Source organism: Pelobates fuscus, chromosome 9 (genome assembly GCF_036172605.1).
Source record: "Pelobates fuscus isolate aPelFus1 chromosome 9, aPelFus1.pri, whole genome shotgun sequence".
Classification (NCBI taxonomy): Eukaryota; Metazoa; Chordata; class Amphibia; order Anura; family Pelobatidae; genus Pelobates; species Pelobates fuscus.
The window spans coordinates 45,152,041-45,172,561 of record NC_086325.1 but is presented as its reverse complement, the minus strand read 5'-3'; the positions used below and the strand labels follow the sequence as shown (position 1 = coordinate 45,172,561).

At 35.1% G+C, this 20,521-nt stretch overlaps 1 protein-coding gene across 1 annotated transcript; it reads right to left on the bottom strand.

Annotated features, from left to right (window-relative positions):
- Positions 1-6,775: 6,775 nt before the first annotated feature.
- SPRY3 (sprouty RTK signaling antagonist 3) lies at positions 6,776-20,176 on the bottom strand. Its single transcript, XM_063433345.1, has 2 exons — positions 19,855-20,176; positions 6,776-9,355 (listed from the first exon to the last, which is right to left on the bottom strand). Exon 2 carries the CDS (start codon positions 9,251-9,253, stop codon positions 8,381-8,383), a length of 873 nt encoding a protein of 290 aa, XP_063289415.1. The 5' UTR covers positions 9,254-9,355; positions 19,855-20,176; the 3' UTR covers positions 6,776-8,380.
- Between the last annotated feature and the right edge of the window lie 345 nt (positions 20,177-20,521).

The following is a 20,521-nucleotide window of genomic DNA, read 5'->3' as shown; positions in this document are numbered from 1 at the left end:
TGTATACAGAGTGTCGAGACTGTTCTTTCAACATTATCTCTCTTAGTCTCTCACTATGCATTATAGCTCATTTTCTATCGGTCTCCTTAGAAATTACATACACCTTAACCCCTTAAGGACCAAACTTCTGGGATAAAAGGGAATCATGACATGTCACACATGTCATGTGTCCTTAAGGGGTTAAACAAAGCTGTTTGACCAAAGAATGGGTTAGGATTGTATCAGTTCAATCAAGGAGTATTTCCACATGCAGCTACATAGAAAAATTTGGGGCATTTTTGTTGAATGACAAGAGAGAGGCAGAGAGATGAACATGGATAGAGATAGAAGGGGACAAGAGAATGAGACAACAGATCTAGAGGGGATAAGCTCTAGTAAACATTTTTAATTATTATTTTTTTTAATGAAATGTGTAATATTTTTTAAAACATTTTTGTTTACTTAAGGCTTATTGATTTTGGGATACTTTCACACCTGATGTAATTTACAATGCTTGATATATCTGGGTAACAATTTAAGTGGAAACATTTTTATTAATTGTGACTTTTTGGCATAATTTAAAAATAAACTTTGTGTTTAGTGAATATTCCTTCTCATTTTATTTTTGCCGATTACTTTATCTCTTATATATCTTTTTCTAAGTATGGATGACAAAACTGAAAAAGGCTGGATTTGCTTCAAATGGAAAATGAAATTACAATTTTTGCTTTGCAATTTGTTATCAAATGTACCTTTGAAATTCTATCCTTGACTGATGTCTTTTTTCTCTTCAATGAGAGAATTGCATGTTGAACCCACAATACAATTTTTACTATTCTGCAATGTTTTAGATAAAAACATAACTACTTCATACATATGCTACCAAATTGTATAGAAGGAAATTAATTTTTATTTTTTTGCTTTCTTTATTATGTAGTGTGACTACGTAATAAGTTACGGTACCTGTGCGGAGTAACGGTTAACCTTAGCAATGTTAATCAAAACTTTGGTCAAAACTACAGATATTGTGCCACATTACAAGCAGTCCTAAAGTGGCACTGTATGCCCAGTACATTACAGCATTGTCCATCCACCGCCTTCCGTAGTCTCAATCCCCTCTCCATGTTGTTATGTGCATGCCTCTGACCTGATATACTACTATGTCTAGATTGGAGGATCACAGCTGCACAGGCTCTCTACTGTCTTTAAAACCTAGGAGAGAGAGTGCAGAGGAGATTTACGAGGTGGACACTGACAATCACTCTTTAGAACCACTGTCCGAATCTTGCAGCTCAGCAATAGGATAGCAGCAGACTGTGACTATTAGAAGAGAAAGTGACACTGGAGAACACCACACTGAGCCACATCAGGGCCAGAGAGGCGAAAGAGCATTCTGCCTTGTTAATACAGGCAGCAGCCAGGTAAGTGGCTTGACATATGACCAGGACTCCCCTAGCACCAGAACAAGCACATAAAAATATGTTTATAAGGGACAATGCACATATTTTTGACAAATAATATGTGGTAAGACCAAGCACAACTCCCCATAATTTACACACACATGGGCACACATGACCAAACACTGATGATGTGCCTGTCTGTCCATATCTTGTAGTAGGAACCAGGCAGAGTCAATTTATAGCTTAACCAAGACTGACTGGATGCAATAAAAGTGCGCATATGTGTGTAATGCTGAGGCGTATGTTTGTGAAGAACATCTAAATGTGAATGCAGGAGTGTGTGTGCAGAGGGTTTGTGTCTGTGTGTGTATATGTATGAATGGGTGTACCCATGTGAAGTGCCATTGAAAGGAAGGGATGTATGTGTGTGTGTACATATGTGTTTGAATGCACTGGTGCATTTGTGTGGAGGTTTAGTGTGTGCTTAAGAATGTAGTGGGTCAGAGTGTGGGTGTTTATGTGATGGGAGGGATGTTTCTGTGTGTGGACAGTCAGAGTGCATGTGCATGAATATTGTCATGACATTTAAACACAAAATGCTGTCTTAATGTCCTGCATGATGTAATTACAAAGGTACGTAGACTGGCCTGTCTTTAATTGCCAGGGACTACTTTTGGTCTCAGAGTCACAAAGAAACCAAAAGGTTTTTCTTTGAAATAATAGCTCTACAAAAATGTTTTGCAAAAAATCCCCGCACTAAGAACTAGTTTCTATTACAATAGATATTGTAATATGTCTTGTAATTGAATAGCATATTTTCCTAGAAGTCAATAGGAGAATTGTTATTCAGTTAACCAAGTTAAATGTATTGTTTGTAAGATAATCAAGTCATAAAATGTGTATCCATGGAGCAGTTAGTTGCTGTGAGATGTCTACTAACATGATATGGGCTACACTTGGAGATTCATGCCGGAACGAACTACAATATGATTGAATTTGGGCAAATTGGGTGCGATGCTGAACATGTTCTGGAGGCTGGTCAATATTCTGAATTCCGCCTGTGCGCTAAGAAATTAGATGATTGATGGGAAAAAAAGATAATTGATAGCTGGAAATAATCACAAAATGTGGATTTTATTCATAATTCAAGTGAGAAGTGAGCAGTAGAGGAAAAAAACAGGAGGAGCAGTAATATATAACATAAATATAGATTTATTTTTACTACTCCTCCTGTTTTTCCATCCTATTTTTCTCATTATGTATATATTTTGCACCACACTGATTGGCCCATTTTTGCATTTTTTGGTTTGTTCTCCTGATTTGTTTTCCAAATTAAAATTCTACTGCGCCATACTGACATCCAGTAATATAAGTTATAATAGCCAAGTTACAAAATATCTCCCAACAAATAAATGAGATAATGTTTTTACAACTCTGATATCTTGATCTGAAATCAGATTTTAGCAGACCCTAACTTATTGTTTGGTAAATAGAACCTGCTGTTAAGTTATTGACACAATGTACTTTTCAGATACGTGAGGGCACCTCCTATATATTTCAATAAAGACACCCAGGTTTTCTTATAGAAGAAGACAGGATCTTCCAAGTCTCCAGCAGTGATGCTCATGACCTCGTCCACGTTCAGTGGGAAATTTTTACATCTGCCCTCTAATCATTAATTTTAATCAAAAACAGAAGATTTCCACAAAATGTTAGTCAGCAAATATCCACTACGTTGTCTGTTTTGGTTGCAGAAAATTGCTTTTTGCTCTACTTCTATATGTGTGTAGGATCTCCAGTGAAACTATGACAACCCCACCAATGGATATGAAGTTGACAAAATTGTCAACCTGAGCGACATAATGTCTAATAAAGAAACACAAATACGTTTGATCATCGTTCTTCAATGTCTATGCTACCACAGGGTATCTTGGCATGAAGTCGAGCACAAAGTAAAGTGCAATATTTCTTTTTTGGGGGTTAAAAATGAATTAATCCATTTCAGGGTGATTTTTTTCTGTTTATTTGACCTTATTTTTCTAAATCATGAGAGATATTTCTATTGAATTTTCTTCCTGTTTCTATGTACCTGGACCAAATTACAGACAGGTATGTGTCAATTAATGAGATAATATACATTTATATTATTATATTTTGTGTTTTTTTTTTGTGTTTTTTTTTCTAATGCCCATGATACTATTCTAGAAATCTGATTTTGTCCAGCAGAACACTAACAAACAGAAAGCAAAATAAAGCTATCTTATAATGGGAGATAATAAATAATTGATTTCAGCTATTCTCACTAACCTTGAGAAATGACATTATCCTAGTCCAATCACTAGTTGTCTGGCGCTACATAGCATAGCGTATATTTTCCAAATAATTTGTTTTACCTCATTTATTTATTTATTTTAAATCTAAGCTTTTTTAAAAAAAAAATTCTAATGTTTCAAATCTTATTTGTGGAATATGTCTTTAGTAATGCTGCCTAATAGTTTCTGCATAATTTGATTGTTTTCGTGTAAAAATAGGCAAGATTGTTATTTAGAACTGGGTTCCCTTATACCTCAATTTCCTAATAAATAGATCTGTGTAGCATTGAATAAGTTCATTAAACAATTAATAAATATATTATTATTCACTAGGAGTTAGAGATATTTTGCTCATTTTCAACATTATTTTCTTATAATATTTTCATAAATATTTTAGAATATCATGAATACAATTTACATATCTTCACTATTTTGTTTAATAGGTGCATTTTCTAGCAAATCTACTTATATGTAATTTGTGGTATATCTCAGTGGTGTATTATCAAATACGAGTCATTATCTGTTAAAGGGGCATTCGGAGACACTCCTGGAGCGAGGAATGCATCGGATAGGGCATGATACAAATCAAATAATGATTTTGTTACATGATGCAAGATTCATGACATTTGCAAAAATACACAGACCTCATTATCATAGCTCCACTTCCGTGTCTCCTACTTAAAGGGGAAATTATGTGGTGCAAATGACATGCATGTATGCTTAGCATTTTCCCAATGAGTTTGGAACTCCACAGTTTAGCTGTCAGTTTTGGCCACTCTCTGGTCAATATGATGGCAATGAGAATTAGAGCACACATAATTATTCTAAATAATTTTTTTTTTATCTATTTGGTGAATCGTGTGACTGATAAGTAATTAAAAACTGAAAAAAAATTACCATAAAAAAAAGCATTGCAGAAATAGAATGAAAATTTAACTGAATGTCATGAATTCCACCTACACTTTTAATTGGGCAATTAAAAGGAACTCGGTAGGCACCCATATTTAAGTGAGACCATTTTAGTGCTGAGCATGCACACTAACCTCTCAATGTTTCCCTATAGGGAAACATTGGATTGGCTGAGATCATCAGTCTTGATGATCTCAGCCAAGAAGGCAATTCTTTGGCAGGGAGACCATTGCGCAATGGAATATAAGGTAAGTAAATCGTACCTTGGGGGAGGACACCTACATAGGTGGCACCTACATATGTAAGGGAACACTATAGAGATAGCAATGCATGTTTGTATTCCTTACACTATAGTGTCTCTTTAAACAATGGCTACAAGTTATCATTCAATGTATGACATACAAAAAAAGGGATAAAGATGCATAACGCATAACTTGAATCATTTAGTAAATGTTATATGGTCACAACCTACAAGATAAAGACAAAGCCGATGAGCACACCCAGTCCTAACCAGTGTAGTTGGTTGGCACCTGTGTCAATGCTATATCTAGAATCTTGGAAATGTGTTCTACAATAATATATAAATGGCAGTATATGGAATTACTGAAATTTTAAATTCTTCAAATGTAGTCCCTGGAATTACTCCAGAGAAAGGGACTGTACTCTGTACCAGTGTACTCTACACCAACTGAATAGGAGATTAACACTATCATAATTCAAAATTCTACTCCAAAAAGAAATCCCCCCAAAAAAACATCCCACTTCCATTTCCCATGGACATTTGTACTTCTTAGAAGTATGACAATGCACAGGAGAAAAAAAAAATCAGAACTAAGTAAAAGTTTATTAAGGACCACGTTGGCTATATGGGGGAGGAGAGGTATGTGTGAAATCATGTGGAACGTGGATATTGTGTAAAAAGAACTAGTGGTGTACGGTTGATATTAGACAAAGCTATCATTAACCCCTTAAGGACCAAACTTCTGGAATAAAAGGGAATCATGACATGTCAGACATGTCATGTGTCCTTAAGGGGTCCTTAAGGGGTCTCTATCACTCGCCTGAACAAAATGGCTTTTAAAGCAAGTGCCTAAAATCCATTAATGAAAATCTTACCACGCCTATCTATCTTAGTCAATGTATGAAAGTATATGCTCCTTTCAATAGCATCATTTGGGATGCCAATCGCACATTAGTGTACATTGTCACTTTCCCATAACTTACTACCTTTCGCCACATTAAATTATTGTTGTGTGCCTGATTTCCTGTTATTCCATCATTTCTACGTGACCTGTTAATATAAAGACTGATTCCTACATTCCCTCCTAAGTGCTATATTATACATTGTATTTTATCTAAACAAGTTTCCTTCATGCTTAGCAAACAGCATGTCAGCAACAGGCATGCATCAATACTATCCAAGTCCAGATTAAGATAACAGCATACCGTTTTTACCGTTACTATTATTTGTCATATTTTTGTAAAAATTTACTCAAAAAATATATTTTTTTCAGAATTTTACATAAGATGAAATTTGTTTATTGGGTTTATTCTTTTTCGCATAGCTTGAGAGCATTTTGGGAAATAGGTCATTCTTAGAAATAGAACATTCATGTCTCTGAATAGCATAACAGTGTGACATTTTTGTAGTAAAATTAATTAATTCAAATGGATTTCACTTTAGTCTTTACAGGGCAACATAACACTTGAAGACTAGTTTATTTTTCTATATATACATTTTGTTCTTTTCTATGTCATTGGTGGATAAGTGTGTTGAAAATAATAATCTAAAAATAATGTTGCCAATTGTTCGAAGCACAAAAGAGTTAAGAAGTCTTGTTATGTAGAAGACATACAAACTTCTATTGGTCCCAGAAAAAAAAGTTACTAAAAAAAAAGTTACTAAGTAACTCATCAGAATTTTGTGATCTCATTATGAGATTAAGCAGCAGAATGCATTATTTTAAGATGTTTTATAAGTTAAATTGTGATGAATTAAATAAATGAGTAGAGGCAGTTTGTTTGAGATCAGGATCAAAAATAAAATAAAATAGAATATTTTTATAGTTAAAACTATGGGAAATAGATCATGGGTTTTTACTCTTTTTTTTTTTTTCTTTTTTTTTTAGAAAATATATATAAAAACTTGAACCAATTTGGATATAACCTCAGCTTATTCATTTTTCTTTTCTTATACACATTTCAAGCATTGACAACGATAATTGTAAAACTGGCAAATTATCTTCGTATTAAATACATTTAAATCCAATTTTTGTACTTCATTATACTGAATGTTCCCTAATTTAATTTAACAATCATTTTCCAAAATGCTCATTGGCACAGGTGGAGATATTGATTTAAACATTGTATTTCAGTCTCCAGCAGGATCTGTTAAAGCATTGTTTACCCTTCTGACACTCAAAAGGTTATAGCACCTTGATACCTATGTGTTTGCCTATTGTTCGTTATTATGAAGTGCAACAGTGCAAGTTTCAGCATTGCAGTATATGAAGTCAACGAGGACCTCAATGCAGCAGTGCCTAATTATAAATACCTGTTATCCTCAATTGACACAAAATCTCATAACTCTTAAATGATGTAATATGCACCTGTAAAAGAGCAATCAATTTGCAGCATTGGTATAGTTTCCCCTTAGTTTTAGACACGGGGAGAGATAATTAAAATGAACCCTTACCAAAAAAAAGTTCTTCTTCAGAAGCGAAATACAAAATAAATTAATCAACTAGGTAAAAATCACCTCCAGTATGACACACTTGATAGTTAACAGAGGGGTAGGGTGTGGGTTGAGCACTTTGAGTGGCAGAGAGATGGGCAATGCATTGACATACCTGGCATTCATTGGGATTGCCACCTGAGTAATTTCGGCTGAAAACCAAAGGGTGGCACTAGAAAGTTTAAGACAGAAAGAAGAGACAATGTAGCCATGCAAAAAAAAAAAAATCTTCTTTGGTTTACATCATATTTTCCTAGGTGACAAAATGTATTTTTACCTAGTTGATATGTTATAGATCTCTTTTTCAATTTGAAATGAATAATACAAAATATTTTTCTAGCTTCCCATTAAATGGTGCACTCAAGGTTTAAACTGATTTTTTTTTTTTAATCCATATAATAAATCCAAGCATCTTCTCAAAATCAACTGGAAAGTTCCTTTTTTTATTTTTTTACATCTGACGGGACCCTTCTACCATTTGTTGTACGTTGCACAGTTATTCTTGTTTCATTGTTTTCTAAAAAAAAATGCAGGAAGTGTATATTTCCAATTTTCCGTGATCTCTTCAAATAACGTCGGGGTGCATTGACTGTGACAATTCTTTAGATTTTTATCTTCATGATGGCAAAACAGGCTATTTTCTTGGCATGTGCCATGGTGCCAAGCACTGACAGTCTTTTGGTCAGCTACATTTGTAAGAGAAAAATATCAGGATCAACCTGAATTCATAGTATTTCCTGATAACGCTGTGATCAACAATGCCACAAGAGTAGTAGGAGAGAGGTCATTCTACCAATCAGTTGTTTAAGCTGTTTCAGAAGGGAGTGGTGTTTAGAAAGTGTCTCTTTCTCTCTGTGTTATTGATTATGTCTCTTTCGGGGCAATTTGTATGCATAACTGGAAATCAAACCCTTCTTACATTTCTCAGGTGTTGATGGGGTCTTGGTAAGGCTTTCACTGTCACTGGCACCAGTGAAAAAGTGAGCACAGCAAGAAGAAGTAAAGAAGAAAAGGATTAAGGATTACATCCAACATTGACCTGCGGATCATACAGGCTTATCAAAAGGCCTTGGGAATGGTGTGCCACTTGATGAGGATATTTTCCTGCAGACAGTGTTAGTATGATTCTCACATCGGCATCCAGGTCTTTTTACTTTGTCATAGCCTTTCTGACAGAGCTTCAGGCAACCCTTGGCAGGAAGATAGCAGCATAAACAGGGCATAAAGAAGGAAAGGAAGCTCATTGCTGCCCAACGGGCACAGCAGGATCCCTGACTACAAGAACAAGGGTTATCAGCACAGTTGTCCTCATCATCAGTAGAGCAATGATAGAAGAGGCCCTTGATACAACAGAGACAAGATCCATAATCAATTACATTATCTGCAGAGCACAGGCACCGCTGATCACAAACCCAACAAGATGGAAGGTTCCGAACTTGTGTACATTCATCACATATGCAACGACCACACTCTTCACAGATAAAGAGGTGACCTACATATCTGTTAGGTTTCTCCATTATTCCTTTGATAAACTCATCTTGTTTAGGGTCACCATCTTTGGGTTGTGTCCTCATAAGTGAGTGCCCTGATTGAGATGGTGTTATTCCAGTTAAAAGTCTTTGATCCGAAGCAGTGGTACTTCGAGAAACTGAACTTATTGTACTGGAATGGCTTAGATCATGTGAAAGGTGTTGTGAAGGATGTTGATGACTTTGGCTGCGATGTAGATCCTGATGATTGTAGGATACCAGATGATCATGAGGCCACTCTTGCTTGGCAGCATGTTGGGATAGGGAAGGGTTAGACCAGGTTTGCATAAATGAAACAGTAGGTCGCTCCACATAATCATTATTGGCCCGGATGGAACGAATTTGGTCAATGGAAAGGACCTGCTGGATGTCCCCTGTTGAAATATCCATGCTTGGTGGACACCTTCCCTTACTAATTCTTCGCAGCAACCACTTTTTTTTTTACTGCAACAGATTTAATTAATATTATATATCAGGGAACATCAGAAGACCCTATGTAAAGAAAAAAAAAGATACTATTTAGCATTTAGGATTTCAAATAAAGCATATAAATTATATACATTATACCAATAGAGATCATATCACATTTGAAAACTCTCTTTACTGAGACAGTTTATAACTGATGATGAAACCCAAAATCAATGATCCAAATAGAATACTCATACCAGGTATATATTGGTATTACAATAGTAGTCAACACGCTAGGCTGCTCATATCTGCATCGATCAGGTATTTATCTTTAGTAATATATTTTTGTTTGTACAAATTAAACATGCATTACTAAAACAAACTCATATCAACTTCTATTTGGTAATTTTTGGTTATTTAACAAAGTATAAGTGATGTTTTGCCATTTGAAACTGTGGTGTTTAAATGTAAAATATTAACAAATCTACCAGTCATCCTTGCTTAAAGGCTTAGATATATTCAACCTGTAAGTATGTTAATTTGCATCATTTTCACTCATTTTTTTATTTTAATGCCATCATAAATAATGCATAGTAGCATCACATAAACGCATATTCTGGGTACTAAACCTTTGTCCCTGGCATCAGATCACTCTTGTACCTTCACCCAATGTCCAAGGCTTCAATTAGGAAGCCTTGGACCAGCACAGCAAACTCTGACAGAATCTGGTATGCATCTTTTTCACTCTCTTTTCTTAATGGGGAGCTACTGATAGGTTGAGAACATCAGCTGGTGCCCAGGCAGAGGCTTCCTGAATAAGGTCTTAGACATTCAGATGAAGCACAGGGGAAAGCAGAATTGGTACATGCAAAACCCAATTAGAAGGATGCATAACTCAATATCTCTCTGTAATTAATTTACCCTATCCCTGTCAAGATGTCAAAAGTGTTCTGAAAATAACAGAACTCCCTCCTCAGAATGTATCCAGTTGTGATAAAACTACCACTTAAAAATTATGAAAGTCTAGTAGAAACCAAGAAGCCTCTCTTTTTATCTATAAAAAAAGAAAAATATTTCCTAATTTGTTTTACTTTCCACTGTCTGCTTTTATCTTAAGAAAATATCTGACTTCCTTGATTCATAGACAAATTTTCCTTGCCCCTGTGAAGATAAAGATAGAAATAACATTGCTGGATACTACATCCACAGGAATGAATCATATTGGATACATATGCAAATGACTTTACCAATGTAATAATCCAGTGGGGTATCACATCCACTAACCCACTCCCTCTATCAGGTCATCAAGCAGAAACTATGCTTCCAATGGAATATTTTCATAACCTCTGATTGGGAAGGACCAAGATCCAGTCCTTAATTCTCTTCTGTTATGAAGAGTATCTGAGCCCTTGTAAGCAAATGACTATAATTTTTGCATCACCCCATAGTGTTTCCTCAGCTTTAGAACTAAAACTATCATGTTGCTTTGATAGACATAAAGTTGACAAAGCATCATAGTTGGACATTTCTTCTTGACTGTCCATGTTTTAAATAATAGAACCTAGGTTGCCTTAGAACTTTCTAACCATGTTATCAAATAGTATGTCTCCTCATTGTGCCTTTAACCGTGTCATTGATCAGTCTGTACTGGACATACTATGAGCTTAAAATAGTCTGGTCAATGATGAATGACAAACTAACTGGCCTTAAAGCTAGGAACGTGAATACATAGTCATGCTATTAAGTTACACAAGCATTGGGACATTACATCTTCAGGCATAAGTTATTGAACTCATTTCATCTGGCTTAATGTACATGACAGTATCTTTGTATATTCCAAGAAAATGAAAGAACCACTTTCATCTGTAGACAGAATTTATGACATGGACAAAAAGGCAAGGTTGTAATCAAGACAGCCATGGAATAGCGATATCATATCCTGGAAATAGGGCTATGGTCCTGCTGACTATCTTTGTAAACTCCATTACTGAATGCTAATTATTTTACATAGGGCACTTCAAGAGAATGTATGCATGATGGAGAAGATAAGAACATTCAAATTTTTTTAAAAACATCATATCACTCCATAGTTGAAAAAATATCAAGATTACTTCCTGTGCAGCAAATATGAAGAAGAGATTCACCAAAACACCACATACCATCGTTCTAAACCCTGAGACAGTTACCTCACTCACTTTGACTTGCAGTAACATTCTGTTTAACTCAGAGACATCTCCTGAATCCTGATCAACAGTTCCAAGATCCTATATCAAATTAAGTCAAACATTGCTGTCTATTGAACTTCCAAAATGCATATAATTATGGTATTCCCTTCAAGTAAAAGCACAAGATTCATTTTGAGTCTGTGACACCTACCTAAGAAAAAAAACCAAATCACAATCCAGGGGCGGTATGATCTGTTGCATCACATTATAGGCCCACCAAAGATCTGAAAGGCATATTTCTATGGAATGTGTGACTACATTACTATTGCAAAATAAACTCCAGGTTGGTTCACCTTGCACCCTTAGCTTATCTGAATCTCAACATCTCTATCTGAGACATTCCAAGTTTCATGTTCTGCTTCTTACGTACAAAGAGGATCTGGAAAGAATCCATGCCTAATTTAAAGAAAGCCAGCCTTTTCACAATATGCACTGTGCCAATCTGCATCTGGCCTTTGGAATGTGCAGTGGTCATTTCACAGAAACATGTATGTGAATGCAAAACTGAAATCATCCCATGACCTTTATATTGTGAACTTGATGCATGATCATGAATTCCAGAAGTATTACAGAGGTCATTGTCTAGGTACAGTCTTTATACAAAACCATAATCAATTAGATAAATGGAGTGCAAATATGATGGCTTGCATTTATCTATCTTATGAAAGCAGAGTTCCCTTACTGTCTCTTACTGGATATGTTTTTTTTCCTTTTATCCAAGTGATTGCAGATTTTTTGTGTATAACCATTTGTTTATGAGTTGCCTTTTGCCTGATTCCTTTTACTGTGTACTTTTTCAGAATATTTCCTTATTTCAGATTATGATTTTACATGATCTGTGGTACTGTGATCCAAGAAACTAATACATTTGCTTTCTTAAAGGGACACTAAAGTCACCAGAACAACTACAGCTTATTGAATTTGTTCTGGTGAGTAGAATCATTACCTTCAGGCTTTTTGCTGTAAACACTGTCTTTTCAGAGAAAATGCAGTGTTTACATTACAGCCTAGTGATAACTTCACTGGCCACTCCTCAGATGACCGTTAGAGATCCTTCCTGGGTCATGGCTGCCTAAAATGCATCCAAACATTCAGTATCTCCTCCCTCTGCATGCAGACACTGAACTTTCCTCACAGAGATTCATTGATTCAATTCATCTCTATGAGGAGATGCTGATTGGCCAGGGCTGTGTTTGAATCATGCTGGCTCTGCCCCTGATCTGCCTCCTTGTCAGTCTCAGCCAATCCTGCGGGGAAGCATTGTGATTGGAACAGGCCACCCCTTTTATTGATGTCAGCAGACTGCTTGTTTTTTTCTGAGTCTAACAGCATGCAGAGTTACAGCTTCAGGTTTGAATACAGTAAGATTTTGCTATATTTATGGAGGCATGAGGTGCACAGGAGAGCTAGATGGTGGGGTTAACAGTATAGGGTCAGGAATGCATGTTTGTGTTCCTGACCATATAGTGATCCTTTAAACGTGTTTTATCTAATTTTCCTATATTACATACCAGTTATCCTTAAAATTCCAGGGACCGGACAAATCCAGGTGAAAACCTAACCTCGCTGGTGTCTTGTGCTAAATATTTCCATTGGAAGCATAGTTTCTGGAAAAAGTGCAATATTTTCTTAAGAGCCAAAACTGTGAGTACAATAGCATTGTGTTTTCATAAGAATAAACGATTAACATTCTAAGACAGCATTTCAGTAACAACTGAAAAAATAATCAGGACCTTCAAGTTTAAGGTTTACTAAATGTCAACAAAGAAAGAAAAACTCAAGAGTTCAATCTGCTGATTTTATCTCCAAAGGGAAGTCAATTCTTTCCTGAATAAATACAATAAGATTACCCTAGTTCTGTATTATGAGATTCCTTACTGAAACAGTATTTCCAATGTGTTACAGCCATGCTTTTTACAAATAATATATTCTAAAAAAAAGAGTGGAAGATACCTAGAATAGACTTCTATTTGGAATAATTATAGGCATGTCAAATTAAATATATCAACAATATGTACGCTAGCTATGTCTATTTTATGAATTAAAAATAATGGGAAGATGGATGGACACATCGTTTCCTATTTGCCTACTTTATTGACGATTGAATGTTGGAGTTTAACGATCTGAATAATAAAACAGCCTAATGAAATTCTATCTTTAATTTGTCTAACTAGTTTATGCTGTCAGGCCCAAGTACCTATGTTTTGGTAGACTCTCCTCCTTGTCTCTCATTTACTATTGTAGAAATCTGGTGTCAAAAATACAGTTACCAGGAAACCTACACATGCTCATACATTAGTAACATTGCTATTCACTAAAGTGTGCAATTAATGCAAAGTGAATTTCATCACTACACCTTATGTTAAACACAATCAAAATATGGCCAAAGTGGCATTACCGATGCATTCATTAGGCCATTGAAAACTTAGTGCATGCACCACCTCAAAGTATTGAAAACACTCTTCTGACAAATAATTAATAACCGCAAAATATTTCTAAGTAGCGGTGTATGAGAAATACAAGTACCAAAAACATCTCCTATTTCTTGCTGACATGTACACGCAATGTTAATGTTATCTCTACTTTGATCAGTTATACAATTCAAAGGACATGCAATCACTGAAGCAAAATGCACGTGTTCACAATCCTGGAAAATTATATTTTATATACCATAAAGAAACAAACTGCAAATCCCCAAAAGAATATAACAGGACAATTGTACACCTGTCACCTAAGAGCAGCAGAGATACACTTGTCTTCAACCTCTGATGTAAATGAAAACTTGCAAAATTCTCTAATTTAGTTTCTCTAATTTAGTACCATTTAGGTTGTTCTGTGTCCTCACTTAAAAATGCATAACTTTGCATTTATCCACATTAAATCTCACCAGCCACTTAACTGGTGAGTCCCTAATCCATCCATCAATTAATCAATCGATCAATCCATAACTCTGCAGCAAAGTTAATTACTTACTCGTATTTTATCTTGTTTAGTTGTATATGAAAACAGTGACATATGACTTTCAATGCTTACTTTATGAATAGACACGGACACAGAACAGACTTATGAGGGGCTCAACTTACCAAATTTTCCATTAACAAATACTATCTGCACTCTATATTTAAACAAATGTGCAAATCAAGAAATATAATTTTCATCCAATTGCTTTTAATTTGTTCAGTAACTTTTTTTTGTGGAAATGTATAAAAGTGAGTTAGCAAAATCCAAACAGATCACATCCATTGCAATACCCTGATCTATACTTCTACTGACATCTTCATAGAATGCATTGAAGAGAGCATGACATGATCAGTCATTCATAGGATCATGTAGATTACTACTAATTGTAGAGTTTGCCCAGACTTCGTTTGAGATAGACCAACAAAAATTATGGAACTGCCCGCATTCAAAAGAGCAACAATTGGGTGCAACCAAACCAGGGGCTAGCACAAACCTCACACAATGTTGTATCCAAGAGTAGATAAAAAGGTCTAGACACTCCAAAGCCCAGCAAGGCAAATGTATTAGAACCAAGTAAACAGCAACATTTTGACCCTACAATGGGTTTCTGCCAAGCTGTAGGGTCAAAACATTGCTGTTTTCTATGTAAATTTGCCTTGCTGAGCTTTGGAGTGCCTGGACCTTCTCTTCTCTTCTCTTGGATGCAACATTGGGTGAGGTTTGTGCTAGCGCCTGGTTTGGTTGCACCCTATTGTTGTTCTTTTGAATGATGGCAGTTCCTTAATTTTTGTTTGTCTATCTCAAACAAAGTCTGGACAAAATCTCATATGATTCAAGTCTTCCTTTAGTGTTTTCCCTCCTTACTTTCCATCAACTACATTATGTTCAACTCAGAGGATGCCTTATAGACATTCCGTCAGTGTTGTCCCACTCCAGCATTTTCTTTTCCTTCTGTCCACTCCAAGGAAGATAAAAGCACATTAGACTTAGTTTAAAAATATTAACTTTTTTAGTTGACCCCATACTTTTTTTATTTACATACACCTGCTGCCCAAATATATGTAGATGTAAATAATACTAAACCAAACTTACATTACACAGTGATACTTGGTCAGTCTGCTAAGGATTTTGACCTTGGCATTCACTGAATGTGTAGAGAAAGTTTAAACAAAAGACCATGTACAAGGTCACTGATGTTATTCTAGGTTATAGAGTTTTTATTAGAAGAGAAGAGTAGATATGACATATATGTTGTGATCATATGGTCACTTTACACTGTAAGTTTGCCACTACACATGAACACCCTAGTCAAAAGTTTACATTTAAGGCTAACTTCTGAATATCGGAATAAAAGTATGAGCAACCATCATGAGTGAATGAAGAAACCCTATGATACTGAATTGCAAAGCACTGTGGGTTTGTGTACATGAAATGGAATCCAATTACCACATATTCATATTATATAAGACACAAACAAATTATTTACAGAATGAATGGTCGATGAATCAAATGACCTCCCAATAGACATGTTTGAAGAAGTACTGTATTGATGTTGATGGAATATGTATTCAGTTTCCACTACCATTATAATTGGCATTGTATTATTTTAATTTAGGTTTTCATATTGTTATATTCAACATTTTTATATGTTATTGTTATATTCAACATAACAAATAACAATAACATCAGAAGGTGGGTTTTATTGATTTTGTCTGAAACTATTATTGTACTTAGAGGAACACTCTAAGCACCAAAATCACTTCGTCTTAATGAAGTAGTCAAAAGAACCTGTCCCTGTTTTCAGACAATGCAAACAATGATGTTTCAGAGAAACAGCAATGTTTACATTTTACTTAAACCATGCCTCTAGTGGCGGTCACTCCAACAACCACAAGAGCTGTTTCCTCTGTTAAGTACTTCAACTTTCGAAAGCCTTCACATTTGCCATGAGCATGCATAGCATCATTATACCAAATACCCCAAAGTATTGGATTTAATGATTCTCTATTAGATACACCAGATAGGCAAAGTCAACATGCGTTGTAGGTCCCTAGTGCTTCTCTATAAGGAGTATTGGATTGGGCTAAGATTACCGATATTGACGATCTCAGAAGAGGTAGACTTGCCTAAGTTTTTTTTAGTAGAACAGGGGAGTCTCCAACTCTAAAAAAGTAAAGAAACACAACTTTTAATAATAATATATTTATTTTTGTAGTTAGAGGATTCCTTTAAATATCCAACGCATGCAAAAAATATTCACATGAAAAACAAAATGGAGGGCATGTTTTCTGCAGTTCACATTTAAACTCAATATTCTGAGTTCTTCCACCAACGCATCTTCCCTTACACCAATTCAGAACTTAAGTTATATATAGTATATACGAGTAATTTACTCTAAAGTGGGGGTTCCACTTCCTACAACTTCTGCTCCAGTATTCAACAGTTAAAATGTGATGGACTTGCTAATTTCTAAGGAGGGTGGGAGTGTGGGAGGTGTTACATTTAGAATAATGCACATGCAAATGGGTTCTTTCACAGAACACTTCAGACCATACTTGACATGCCTGTGCACTGCACACGTGCGCCAAAGGAACCATAATTCCGCTTTTCTTAGATGTCAGCTAGTGTGTCACTGCCACTGACAATGTTAGAATAATTAAGTTAAGACTGCTGAACAGAGAACCATGGACTCCAGGGTGTGGACAACTACAGATCCCAAGTGTTTTCGGGTTTTGCACTTTTCTGTCATATTGTTGATAGGCCCTCCAGCAACTTTTGTGATTATGTGACATCCAAAATGTATATGGTGAGAGAGGTTGGAGACCCAGACATTGACTATCATTAGATTATGTGCTGATTGTGGAAAATAATAACAAGAATTCGCAGAATACTTTCTTACACCCTGAGAAGCCAGGAAATAGCATGAGTGGTTGCAAACCCATGTCCTACCATTGGATCTTGAGCTCTTCTATTCCTATGGAGATGTTTCATGTATGCTGCATTAGAAATTGATTGTATGGCAAACTCACCCCACCCCAAAACACTAACAAAATTCTATGCTATCAGGATATAAATTATACAGTGCGTATTAGAAAGGGTAGTACCATTAACATGAAAGCATTGCACGTGCAACCTCTGTCAGACAGAAATGCTGTCAATATGCTTTCTGCATGTACACAATTTCAGCAGTCTTCCAATAATCCATAGTTGCTTCTGTCAGCTTCCTTACAAATGCAGACCTAATATTGCATGCCTTTCTAGATCTTCAATATGCGGCAATGGGTTTGCATCTGGTATGAAACTGGACAAGTCAGTATTTAAACTCTCTGCCCATGAATCAATAAAAAAGTAAATGAATTAATTAATGAATCTTGGACATTCCATATTTCTCAAGTATACACATTATAATATATAATTTTTTTTATATTTTTAGACAGTTTGTTATGGGGTATTTAATGACCAGTTTGATACGGACTTTAATTTTTGCCTTCATTTAAAAAGTGGGTGATAAATGTGGCACTAATAGTTGTTGATGTAAAACAAAAGGCGAAAAGTGTCTGTCTATCTATCTACCTATCTATCTATTTATCTTTCTATCTATAGGTATATCTATCTGTACTACCAAATTGTTATTGTAAATTACAGTAAGTATATGCATCAGGGTTTTACATTTTCACTACAGAAATATTAATTTTTCCATGGTAACTCTATTAACACCTTAAGGACCAAACGTCTGGAATAAAAGGGAATCATGACATGTCACACATGTCATGTGTCCTTAAGGGGTTAAGCCTCTATGCTAGATGTATAACATTTCTTATATATTTTGACACGTGGAGTATTTAGATTGAATTTTGTAAAAATATGTTACAACAGCAAAATTCTTATCATGGACTTGAGTTCTTCCACTTCTTTTTTATAAAGCCATTGAATAAATAACTGTGGACACAATATATTTTATATAACTATAAAATATATTTTATAGTTGTGTTATATGTTTTGTTAACTTCCTAGATGAAATTCTAAATCCCATAATGGAATAATGACCTTATTCAGAAAGAGTTATATTGTCTTGATGAAAGTCCATTTTTTTAACCAAGGTTATAAGGAACACTGATTAATACACCTTGATTCTCCCACTGTACAGCACTGGTAGAACTTGTATCCATTTCCAGTTGAATTTAGGAGAAACTTAATCAGAATTAAATCTGCTTAAGACATTATTTTGTCATGGGAGGTTACTAACTGTCTTTTGGCATTTATACAAAGATTTGTTATTTGAGAGTCCTCGGTTTTGTAGCAGGAACCATGTTCTCCATTTTTACTTGATGGCTTCCATCAAATGCTCAATGTCTACTGTACGAGTTTGTATCTATCTGTCAAAATGAGTTTTGTGTTTCCTTTTACTCAGTACATACATTTTTAAACATTTTTGGCACAATATGAATGAATGATGTTTGAATAATCCTACAATACCAAACATCTTGGATAAAATGAAATGAGAATGTCCACATTTATTATCTACTATGATATTTCTACATCAGTGAGAACAAAGCCTACTATCAACATTATGTCTTGTTAGTAGACATTGACTGAAGGTATATTTAAATTTGCGATATGCTATTGTAAAGAAGATATATACACACCCACACACACATACATAACAATATGTTAAAACATTTTTTTTTCTCTTTTGCATGATTAGGAATTTAATGAAAGAATGGTTTTGCATTATGGACAATATATTTATATAAATTATGAAGATTCCAGGATAACGAGATTCCTTTTATTCTTGTAATTTTTCTGTTTTGACAGACAGCTCGCTGCTTTTAGACAATGTGACATGCAATACTATATTACACAGAAATAGACAAACCCAGAAGAATTTAGCTGAAACATATCCTGCCATAATGTTTTCAACAGTGCGAAATGAACCCAACATAGCTGAGATACTTTAAAACAGCTGTATTTCAATATGCAGTAACATGAGTGGATTCCAAGGCATATATTTTCGAAATGAACATACCACTGTATTCCAGAACCCTTGATAACTGTAATGTAAAATTCTTCCTAAACCTAATATCGTTTTTACTAAGAATTCTAGATTTCTCTACGGATCGCTTCTAAAGTGAATAGAAACCTGCTGCAATGCCTCTCATGAATGTTGATTCTTACATATCACAGGGCACTGGAGATCAGAAATGATCTCTAAACAACTTGAAAGAAATCTGCATAGTATTCTGAATACTTAGCCACACATGCATTAAATTTAGATTGACAATAATATACTATTTACATTATGACACATTACATTTTTTGCTTTTGATAACTCACGGCAAATAACCGCAGCAACATTATAAATAGCCATTATTTTTTTTAGTTCTACAAATATAATACCTCTGTGAGACTGTAGGTCCATGGTGTTATATATTCTCCTCCCAGGTCGACGTATGTAGAGTTACGGTTACTGTATCTGTCCTTTAGCAGGCATTACACTTGTGCAAAAAATCTCAATGAATACTCCTCCTTAATAGGTGTAAACTGCAGATGTAAAGGTGTGTCTCTCGTTCTCCAAAACAGCACAGCGCCAGCATTAATCACAACCAACATATACGGCTAAGATTGATGTTCCAAAGATGCTGCAAACTGATTTAAGACAAGTTCTTTCCTCTTCTTCCACTGTGGGTAAATCAAATAAATTGCTAACTGCTATTTTATCATATATGTTTACATACACACTCACACATATATATATATATATACATATGTTTTGTCTATATATATATATATATATATAAATATATGGGTATTTCTGTGTATAGCAGTATCCTATTTCTAGCAAAGCATTCCTTTCCTCTTTTTCTGTGTCTGTGTGTGTGAATCCTGCTTTAATGCAGAGGCAGTGCTGATCTCTGACAGTCTGTTTTGTGAATGCGGATGTTTTCAGCTGATCTTGTGAATGAGTTAAGGAGGCGGGGAGAGGTGGGGTCTGGAGGATTTTGTCCTTCTCTCTCACTGGCTATTCCTCTGTATTTCTTTCAGTCCTTGTATATTCATTTTGTAA

Bases quoted from the DNA above. Each gene is read 5' to 3' on its own strand.
- SPRY3 (XM_063433345.1), bottom strand. From the start codon at position 9,253: ATGGATATTTCAACAGGGGACATCCAGCAGGTCCTTTCCATTGACCAA.